Source organism: Neophocaena asiaeorientalis, unplaced genomic scaffold, assembly GCF_003031525.2.
Source record: "Neophocaena asiaeorientalis asiaeorientalis breed wild unplaced genomic scaffold, Neophocaena_asiaeorientalis_V1.1 scaffold505, whole genome shotgun sequence".
NCBI classification, from domain to species: domain Eukaryota; kingdom Metazoa; phylum Chordata; class Mammalia; order Artiodactyla; family Phocoenidae; genus Neophocaena; species Neophocaena asiaeorientalis.
Window position 1 is genome coordinate 3,264,220 of NW_020174704.1, and position 11,650 is coordinate 3,275,869.

Genomic DNA, 11,650 nt, shown 5'->3' on the forward strand with positions numbered 1-11,650 from the left:
TCAGCCATTCCCCATTTCCATAAAGTAGCTTTAATCTTCTTCTCTCCTCGTGGGAATAAAGAAAATGACATATTTCTCATATTCTTAGATAGAGCAATTCAGCTCACTCTTTTTTCTACCTTCTTTTTCTAGATTCATCTAGACAGCCACAAATGGATCATATAAACAAAGACTGTAATCACCATGAGAGGAATTTTAGAGCCAATGGGTGCTTTTTTAACTACTTAAACTACCAATTTTAAAGGCCACTAGACTACTATATTTTAATATGCAATCCTTTCAGAAAACAATGTTCTCATCTAAACCAATGTACTTTAGAGTACCTCCTCCATATTATCACTGTTTCTGTATGCATTTTAACTTTATATTATTGTTTATGTTTTAGAAACTAAACTATAGAAACACAAAAAGGAAGACATTATATAGCTCAGCTCTGTGCCCGAAGAAAGATGGTCAGTTAAACAATTAAAGACAATCAAATGATCACTGATTCTACACACATCTCCAGGTATGATTACTCTTCTATGCATCATTTACTTTCACTCATGCCATTTGGAAGTTCTTTTTACAACGTAAGCACCTGTTTTGAGACCTTTGTTGTAACTGGTTTGTGAGGTTTTGTGGGAAAAGTATGGTTTTCAAACACCACAGACACAGAGATCAAATTCCAGCTTTGTCAAATACTTGCTGTGTGATCCAGAAAAATCATTTCACCTCTTTAAGCCTCATCTCTTGAGGAGCAGTGTGAGGGGAAACCAAGTGCTACTTTGGAATAAAGGGAAGTCAGTTTACGATGAAAGCTTTGATAATTATTTTGGAGAATGTAGGTGATCCAACTGCTTTCTTCAAACCACTGAGCTCTTTTAAAAGGATTGTAGAATGGTTCATTTCTGTTTGGCTTCCATTTCAGTACAATACTGTAATGGTTTTGTTTTCATCTCTTTCAGATGGAGAGTAGTAAAGGCTGGGGCACAAGTGAAAACAGAGAAGAAAAGGTAACTCCTGTGGCCAGCTGGTTGCTGGGATCTGAAGCAACAAAGATTTCACTCTTAGTGGAATTCCAGTCCACTAGGAAGTTTTAAGTGGAATGTCAAGCTATGAAGCCCGAACCCTCTCCCAGGGGCAACAAACAGACCCTCTCTGGTACCTGCTCCCATAACACGACACACTTATTTCTCCCTCAAGCAAACCTTAAGCCCTTGACCCTCACCTAACTGGGATCCCAGCATGCTGAACTCTTCCAGTAGGATCCTCTGGGCTCTTCCCAGCCTAAAAACCTTCCATTGTGAGTGAATCCAAGGATTTTCCCTCTCCAGTTCTCTGCTGAGCACCATCAAAAAACAGAACAGAAATTTGCAAACTGGGATACCATAATTTTGTGGTTTCCAACTTAGTGTGGGCTCTGACACAATTTTTTTAAACATGTCAGTCCCCTGTGTTTTCTCTCAGCAGCTCCTCAGCCCCTCTACCTGGTTCTGACACGGCACGATCTCCACAGACAACCCTGCCCCTCCCCTGACTCCATGGCAAGGACCCTCTGCAGGTCTCTGCCCCTCCTCTCTGAGCTTACCTAGGTCCACATCCAGCATTGCCTCCTGCCCTGGAGCTGAAGGGGTCTCTCCTCTTCCTGTCCAAGACTGAACCCCTCCCAAACTCCCTCTGGCCTCTTCGGGACCCTGTGTCTGTGGTCAATATTGTTGTGCCCCACACTTATCCCCATTCTTGGTACCTAGGAGCTGCTCTCAGCATTTACCAACCAGAGGACGCCCCTACTCCCTTCACTTCAAATTCACTCTCTCCTTCCCCTTAGCTATAGATGTGCTTAATGCGCTCACATCCTCAAAAAAAGCTCCCTCCTTGGACCCTGGATTTCCTCCTTAGCTACTCTCTCTTCTCTCAGCCAAACTTCCTTCTTTTTCTTTCCTTCCATCTTTCCTCCTTTTTTCTTCCTAAAGCCAAAATCTTATTTATTAATTTATAATGAAAAATACGGGAACTTCCCTGGTGGTCCAGTGATTAAGACTCTGCGCTCCCAACACAGGGAGCGTGGATTCGATCCCTGGTCGGGGAACTAAAATCCCACGTGCTGTGCGGCGTGGCCAGGAAATAAATTAATTAATAAATTAATTAATTTTTTAAAAAGAAAAAGAAAAATATGGCTGTCACCCGGACTGAAGAATGCGTGTACCTAGAAACAGCACAGTCTCTCCCTGTCGGCCAGAGCACAATAATCGGAAAGTTGCTGGGTAAGCTCAGGTTCAGGGAGCCAAGTTTAGATGAAATCCCAGCTTTGTGCAAAGGTAGCCTCTGTACCTGCAGCTGTTACTTCCTCAGTCTCCACCACACCTTCAACCACTGCATTCTAGCTTCCACCTCCTTCCGCTCTCCAAAAACCGCTTTCACTGAAATTACCAAGCAGTCCCTGACTGAAACTGCAGAGGAGGCATTCTGGACTTAGATGTCCCCACAGTACTGGACGCGTCTCACGCACCTTTCGGCTTTGGCTTTGGTTTCTACACCACGCCTCCTCCTCTGGCCTTGCCCATCGCACATTCTCAGCTCCTTCCTTAGCTCCCCCTCCTCTGCACCCTCCTGGCTAGTGTTTCCCCACCTTCTGCCCCTTTGCACACCACCTCTGGCCCCTCTATGTCCTCACACTCTCCCCCGCCTTCTCATCGCACCTGATTTGCTGCCAGAAACTCCTCACGTCCATTTGTTCTGAGAAACAGGAGGCAAGGTTCTATCTCTGAGTTTGAGGAGAGTGAGGGCATTACAGCTGGTGAAGGAGAGTGGGTGAGACCCTAGTGGCAGGATGTAGAGAGGGTTTGGGGGCTGAGTGGATACATGTGCCAAGCCCCCTGTCAGCTGGCCTCCTCCCACTGGACTCAGCTGCCCGGGTACAGGCACAAAGCAGACCATTGGGTTTGCCCAACAGTGTGTGCCTGCCAGAGGGCAAGAGAGTTATTGAAACGGCTGCACCATGAAGCCCAAGCCTGAGCACAGGGAGGGGTAAATGGGCAAGTGGGAAGCAGCCAATGGACCTGAGGCCAAGGGAGGCTGAAGGTGCCAGAAACTTCTGTGAAGCCTCTTGTGCCCCCGCACTGATTACTTCCTGCTTCACACTACTTCTGTACCTTGTAAAGCTGTCTATCATCACACCCACACACACCTCACACTTTACTGTAATCATCCATCTAAAAACCGTGAGCCCGGACTTCCCTGGTGGCGCAGTGGTTAAGAATCTGCCTGCCAATGCAGGGAACACGGGTTCAACCCCTGGTCCGGGAAGATCCCACACGCTGTGGAGCAACTAAGCCCGTGCGCCACAACTACTGAGCCTGCGCTCTAGAGCCCACGTGCCACAACTACTGAGCCTGCGAGCCACAACTACTGAAGCCTGCATGCCTAGAGCCCGTGCTCCGCAGCAAGATAAGCCACCGCAACAAGAAGCCCACGCACCGTGACGAAGAGTAGCCCCTGCTAGCTGCAACTAGAGAAAGTCCGCGTGCAGCAACGAAGACCCAACACAGCCATAAATAAATAAATATATTTTTAAAAACACAAAAAACTATAAGCCCCGGCATGGGACCTGTCTTTGTGGCTCCCGCACTAGCCTGGAACAAGACTCAGGGAGGTGAGGAAAGTTGCTCAGCATCTCCTGGTTGGTCAAAGTGGAGCCAATTTCACACTTGCATGTGCCCTCAATCTGTGACCTCAGAGCACCACAGTCAGCCTCTGCCACGCCCCCATTAGTTCCTAATATGTTGTATACAATTTTTTAAGATGCAAGTAAAATGATATTTGCACAGTAAAGTTACAGCTATGGCATTTTTTAAATGTTAATGATGCTTTATACTGTTCTAATTGTAAAGTCCCTTTAGTAGGTTTGAATAAATTAAAGTTACTTAAAATGGGGCAACGCAAACTTCATCTAAATTTAATCAAGATGAAAATAAATATATCTTCTAGGGAGTTAAAGAAGCCCTAACAAATGTTATTTCATTAGTGAAATACCTGAAAACCTCTTTTTTTTTTGCGGTACGCGGGCCTCTCACTGTTGGTGGCCTCTCCCGTTGCGGAGCACAGGCTCCTGACGCGCAGGCTCAGCGGCCATGGCTCACGGGCCCAGCCGCTCCGTGGCATGTGGGATCTTCCCGGACCGGGGCACGAACCCGTGTTCCCTGCAACAGCAGGCGGACTCTCAACCACTGCACCACCAGGGAAGCCCCTGAAAAACTCTTTGATTGTCAGCTCCTAGAGGGCAGGAAGTGTGTTTGCTGAATTATTCTTATTTATCTATGAACCAGCACTGACTTTAATAAAGATGTACCATTCACCAAAAGAATCAAGAAAACACTAAGTGCCGCTTTTCAGGAAATGCAGCACCATTTGTCTTATTATTGCAGTCTTAAAGCACTGATTTTGTAGTTAGTTTCCCATTATCCTGCTGCCATTTGACAAAAATGAAAAGGTAAGTTATTCTGCAAGATGAGCTCAGGATTCATTTTCACTCACAAAAAAAGGACCTTTTTAGTAGTTCACAAACAATATCTTACAATGGAGAGCACACCTTTCAAAGCACAACGGCAGGACATTTAATGCTTATTTTACTTCAGTATTGTGAATTTCAAGTAGAAACGATGTGGAGCATTTGTGAATTGGGTCACGATGTCAAATGCTAGAGGAGCCTGTAAAATCTGACTATCTCTAACATCTTAAATTACATGCTAATGGGCATATCTACACAGCCTAGTTTTCTGAATTCATCTTTGCCTGTCTCTTTTTTAAAACCACGGACAGGTTTCCAGGTATCCTGACCCTAGAATGAACAGAGATGAGGAGAGGATATGTATAGAGAGGGAGCACACTGGAAATATCGAGTCCCTAAAGAAACATTCATTTTGTGTTCTGTGGAACAGAAATAAGCTTCCAAAATCTACATCCTATAATCCTTACTACCTTCACCTCAGGCAAAGCTTACAAAATACCAGAAGGATGCCAATGACCCAATCCCCCATCAATTAAACTGGAAATATTTAATTATTTGGTAAAGAATAAGGAATAGCCTCAAACATTTTCATCTGCTCCAAAACAAATCAGGGTAACACTTCTAAATCAGAGATAGGGTGAAATATACCTGTCTTTTTTTTTAAGGAGCCCATAGCAACCCCTCCCTATCCCTGGTTAGATTCACAATTGATTTATTGTAAGCTGAGCCTGAGGAAAGAGGCAGACGACTGAAGGTATTAGAAATGTCACTGGTGATTTCCTCTTCTTTCCAATTAAAGGTATTGTACTGTACACAGGGAAGTGAGTTTTTCATCTCAAGTACACAGTAGGGAGAAACAAACCTGAGAAAACTGTGATTGTTTTCATTAAGTATGGTTAACACAGGCAGCATATATTAGTGCAAAAGAAGAACAAAGGAAATGTATTTCCTTTCATAGTAGGGGAAAAACAAAGTGATATAGCAGTATGGACTGTAATAAGTTGATACATTTAATACAACGGAAAAGGAAACATACAGACCCATATGGAAAGAGAAGTCAGTTTGATACCAGGTTGATAGATCTAGCCAGGCTAACGTAAGTTTCAGTGCTTTCTTAAGGCCTCACTAAAGAAGGTATTAAGTAGTTGTATTTTGAAGCACTCTTTTTAAAAGCTAGTTTTATAGCCCAAAAATAAAAGTAAGGAAGGAATAATTATTAAACTAATTATGAGAAACATATACAAAATTTAGAAAATGCAATGCAAAATTTAGGAGTGCAGTACCTTAGCAATATATGAAAACTAAATGAGTCGAAGGGATGTAAGTTGGAATAAAATATAAATTATACTGATTTCATAAATCCATCACTGTTTTGTTATCTAAGTCAAGTACAGATCTGTTCCTTCTAATAGCAAGGATTTATTTGCAGCCAAGTTTAAGGTTTCTTCAACAAATCTAACAGGATACAGTCCTGGTGGCTTTTTTCTTAAATACTGAAATATATACTTAAAGAAAAAGGAATAAGTCACCAGATAAATGAGGGCTTTATCTAAATATATCTACATATACTAACATACACACTCATATCTAATGTTTGTTTGGTATACAGGACCAGTAATTGTTGGATACACCTCATTTATCCTCTTTCTTGGTCCCAACCTTAACTTCATTCATAAATTACTGAGCATTTAAACCCAGACATGAGCTAGGTTTCTTCAATAAAAATCAGTGAATTGCCAATAATTGAGGCACTGCCCAGAGCAGCCAAGACTACAGCTGTATCCCTGGTTATTGAGGAGAGCAGAAGGAAACATGGGCAGAGTCCAGTGAATTTACTTTAAGTGCAAGGGGGAATTTTGTCAGAGCAGATGTTAAACTAGAGAAGATTATTCAAGGAAGCTTAGAAGTCTTCATAAGTATACTTAAAAGTGATTGTTTCTTCTGAGTACAAACATCTCAAAGTTACTCTTAGTAATTAAGTTGTTTGATTTTTCTATTCCTCTTTGTCCTTGACATAGAAATTCAGCGAGATCCATCTGGGTCACAAAATGAGTATCCTCCAGCTGAGAGAAGATGCAACTTTCTTCCCTAATAGGCAAACCTTTCAAAGGAGGACATCTGAGGACTTTCCAATAATAGGATTGGAAACCCAAGGTGATAATGTGATGTCAATAACACATGCCTCACAGGCTCCTTCTGTGCCAGTGAAAAGTCAGCCGTGAGGGGTTGGAAGAAAAGCATGTGGGTGTGAGTGAAACAAGATTGGCAACGAGTAGATAACTGCTGAAGCTGGGTTATGGGCACATGGGATTCATTACACTAGTCTCTCTCCTTTTTCATAATCAAAAGGCTTCAAACAAAACCAAAGACAAAAAAAGTAAACTAAAATAATCAGAACCCCCAAATAATCAGGAAGAATGGGAGAGTAAATGGGAATAAAGGATTGGGATGGCATGAGTAACTACAATTCGCAGATAACAGAAAAACATTATTTTAGCCAATAACTTAAATCCCTTCCCTCAATGCACAGCATGGCTCCTACCTGGATCTACTCCCATTGCTTTACTCATCCAAATGGATTGACTGTGTTTTTACTTCGCCTGCCCTGTCTTTGATAGACTGGCGCCTAGTCAGGCAGCCCAGGGTGAAAGGAAAAGCCAAGGACCTGGATAAACCACAAGGTGTGCAATACAGTCCATGAATATCAAAAACTGACAATCTAAACAATAGAAGGTTTGGTAGAAAAAGAGATGTGATTGGCCATTCATTTCCATCTTGAAATTTTACTCCGCTCATCACTCAGAAAGCCACAGAAAGGTCAATTACTCCCCCATACACTGCTCTCTATAGAATGGTGCCCAATAAATGACTGTTAATTAGCTAAAATGGCACCCTTGGCCGAATCGTTCAGATACACATGGCCACCACTACCAAAGCCTGACTTGTCAATTTATGCCACAGTGAAAGTGTTTTGTAATAAATCCAACGTATGAGGCATGTTCTACCTGATATCCAAAGAAGACCGTCAGCCACGTAGCCAGCGTGACAGGAGAGGGACCGGTCAAAGGGCTGGACGAAAGTCCACTTGTTCTTCTTGGGGCAATATCGCTCAACGGTCGGCAGAACCTGGCGCAGTTCATTTCTGCCCCCAGCCGCATAGAGGTACTCATCCATGGCTCCCAGAACGAAATGCTCCCGGCAGTTTTTCATGGGTGCTATCTCTGCCCAGGAATTACTGCGGGGGTCATAGCGACAGGCAGTCCTCACGGCACACGTCCGGCCACTGGCGTGCTCGACTTCCCCTCCTGCTACAAACAGGAAGTCCCCCATGACTGCCACACAATGGTGGCTCCTTCCCACGGGCATGGGAGCCAGCTCACTCCAGTTGGCAATGGCAGCTATGAGGGCATTCTCCTGATCCACGGGATTGAAGTACCGAAGTTCCTTGACTCTACAGACCTCACGCTTCTTCCCACCGATGATGTACAGAGTATCTGACTGGAAGCGCGGTTTGGTCCTGCGAGTCTGCCACACGGGCTGTGCGTAGATACTCTGGTGGTACTCCAGGGCCTCGTTGACAAGAGCTGTTGCGGTTTCACTTGCCTGGACGAGGGGGTGGGACAGGGCAACTGCATGGAGAGTGTCCACGTCCATCAGGCCAAAGCGGATGTACTGCAGGAGCTCATCCATGTACTGGTAATGGCAGCTGTGTTCCAGCCACCTCACAGCTAGCTGAAACAGAGGCAGGGAGGTGGAGAGAGCACGAAGGTAAGAAGAAGCCAGAGCAACGTGGCACAGAGGCCGGCTGCCATGTATTCCTTCAGACTCTTAATAACACTTTTATTTTTTCTTACGAACCATGGAACACTCAAACACTGTTATACCCAGTTGAGGGATTTTTTTTCCTTTCCGCATCAGCAGAGACACAAAAGAACTCAAAACACTGTTGGAGAGATTAGAACAATGTTAAGCAACACGGATAAGACTTAAAGGATCACTTGAGGTGAACAGTTACTTTTCAAAGAATGAGAATACGGTTGTGAAACAGCCTGTTCCCTTAGGTTTCATGCATAAGAGGCTTGGTTCGCCCCACCACCAGGATATGTCAACGGTGAGCCATGTCATCAGTTCAAGCAACATATATCAACCTGTGAGTCAAGGTGCTGTATCAATATGAGTAATGTGAGAAAATATGTGATCATCTGAGACCAGAGGGTGCACTTGAGAGAAAATCAATACGACACTAGTAGCAAGATTTAGAAAGAAAAAGGACTTTTTTCCCCCCCTGCAACTTTTGTAGGTATATCAGTCAGGAAGCAAGAGAAGAAAAAGAAAGATTGCAACCTATCAATTTATTTTATTTTTTCTCAACTAGTTTTCATCTTGAAAACAGTTGTTTGTATGTGTAAGATACGGGCAATTTGTTAGAACCATTTTCATAAAAACAGGATACAGAGGAGATTATCTTTGTATTATGGACACAAGAGAAGAATGTAATCCTAAGCTTTTTGATTAGGTCTAGATCTCTTTCAAGAAGGAAAGGGGTAAGAACTTTCGGCTATAGACAAATAGAATTTCTTAAAACTAAAGCAGGTGCATTAAGTCATAAATAACAAAATTGAATAGTAGTTTAGAAAATAATATCAACAAAAATCCAATTCATGTTATGGAGCACCTGAAGTAATTTAATTAATTGACTTAAGTTTGGCAAAGCTTTCCACACATCAGCATAGAGAGGTTTATCTAATATCTCCAGTCAACATATTTGATAGAATTTATTCTTAGCAGTACCTATATTAAACTAGATCTCCTAAGCAATATAAATGTGGACCTGAAGCAATTAGCATAAAAAAAGTAAAGAAAATACTGAATAATCCTGCTGTGTTTTACTTGCTTTCTGACCAGTGGAACTGGGGTTCTGGGCTTCCTTTTTCAGCTGATTCATTGCACTGGGAAAAATGTCTACGGAGAAGACAGAAAGAAATGTAGTGCCATCAGACCATTACTCCTTGACAAACGTGAGCTGGGTTTTCATCCTTGTGAAAAGGATCACTAAACCGTCTGAAGCATTAGATGATTTCAGGCTTTCAGAGTTTCTATATCCATTTGACAAATGGTTCTAAAAGGCAAGGCATATTTTGGGCATGTTTTTTTAGTTTTCCAGATGAAGAGAATGTAGCAAGTGAATTTGCTTCCAATATATACTGAATTGCATCTCTAAATGAATAATGAGTGAAGAGAAATGGAAAAAGAATGTCACTGGTTGCCAGGTAGCCTACGGATGCCACGGAGGCAGACACCATGTAGGGCAGATGAGTGACACTCTATGGCTGTTTTTCTAGAAACTAGTATTTTTTATTTAAATAAGATAGTAACCTGATGAAAAAAAAATTACCTGTGTATGGTAACACAGTAATAATCAAAGACAGTGCAGAAGAAAAATGTCACTCATCAATCACCAAGTCTCTGCCGGAAGTGGAGAGTTTTCCCACATGCAACATTCTGGTTTTTCTCCACCCTAATTTTAGAAGTTTCAAGAGATGGGTTCCAATTAGAATTCTACAACTTCATAAATGATTTTCCATTCTTTGCCCATAGAGCTTTCAAAAGTTTTCAGGGATAAAGTCATCCCACTCAAGGTTACTCCTTATGCACAAGGTAAAATTTTCTGAAACTTAATCTTTCATATTGCTCCTAATTTGAGTAATTCCAGATGGTACCGCTTTGTTTTGTAACAAATTTCTTAGCATCCTGATATCCTAATGTTTCTGCATCTTGCATATGGATACTACAGGAAAACAGCACTGGAGAAAGAGCAAATAAACATTCATGTCTCTATAGCCTCTTTTTATAGCACAGTACTGCCCATTTAATTACTTTTCTCCTTCCTCATAAATCAGTTCTTCCTATGCCCTAATCAATCTTCTAGCCCATCTCTTAGCACTCTCTGATTTACCTTTATCTTTCTAGCAAACAGTGTCACTTACCGTATGAAAGATATACAAGCCACAACTAGACTTTGCCTCTAAGAAAATTGCTAAGGAATCAAACTAGCAGTGGAACAGTGACCACTGTGACCTATCTCTGATTCAGTTCTGGCTTTCTGTCTACTTATCACCCCTTACGTTACAATATCATGATGGTTTCCATGTTCAATTTCCCCAAATACTATGTATTACAAACTACTTTGTGAACATACATTTAATTTGCACTTTCGGGGATAATGTTTATCTTATTTATCGCCAGTATGTCTAACTTCTCACATTTTTCATATAATTTTCACACATTTATTATTTATAAATATTTTCAGACTACACAAGTCATTCATACTTGTTGGGTTTATCTTTTCTCCAGATCAAAGGTAAATATAATTTACAATTCTGCCAACTTTGAACCAATCTCACCTGGATATAGTGTTATTTACAGATTTAAATCCAGTGCTTCTCAAACCTAACATGCGCATGAATTACCTGGTTTTTCTGGGCAAAATGCAGATTTTGATTCAATAGGGAGGGGGAGGAGGACTGCAAGCCTGCATTTCTAACATCTGCCAGGTGATGCATATGCTGCTAGTCCATGGACCACGTTTTGAGTAGGAAGGTTTTAGACAGATTCCCATTTATGAGACTGTAAATTGCTGCTTTATAAGAGTAAACGAAGTCTGCTGTTTCAAATTTTAAAAGGCTTAAATTAAATGAAGTTTAAGTAGGATGCTTTAGTAAAGATATAGGGCATGTGTAGCTAATACCATAGGTAAGACAGCATATTTCCTTTGTAGTAAGATATGGGTAAGCTCTTACTATGGGTAAAACAGCATTTTTTTTTTTGTTTTTTGTTTTTTGTTTTTGCGGTACGCGGGCCTCTCACTGTTGTGGCCTCTCCCGTTGCGGAGCACAGGCTCCGGACACACAGGCTCAGCGGCCACGGCTCACGGGCCCAGCCACCGGACCGCATGTGGGATCTTCCCGGACCGGGGCACGAACCCATGTCCCCTGCATCGGCAGGCGGACTCTCAACCACTGTGCCACCAGGGAAGCCCAGACAGCATATTTTGAGACCTTGGCTCTATAAATCCATGGCTGATTCTGATAGCATAAAAGTAAGTCATATAAAAACTCTGCAGGGCTTCCCTGGTGGCGCAGTGGTTGAGAGTCCGCCTGC

The 11,650-nt window shown here is 42.3% G+C and overlaps 1 protein-coding gene across 1 annotated transcript in view; it reads right to left on the minus strand.

Moving 5' to 3' along the window:
- Positions 1-11,650, minus strand: part of KLHL32 (kelch like family member 32) — a 229,614-nt gene that overhangs the window by 45,871 nt on the left and 172,093 nt on the right. Inside the window, exon 7 of the mRNA XM_024759311.1 lies at positions 7,495-8,221. Within this exon, the coding sequence (XP_024615079.1) occupies positions 7,495-8,221 (727 nt within the window). The remainder of the gene's footprint in view (positions 1-7,494; positions 8,222-11,650) is intronic.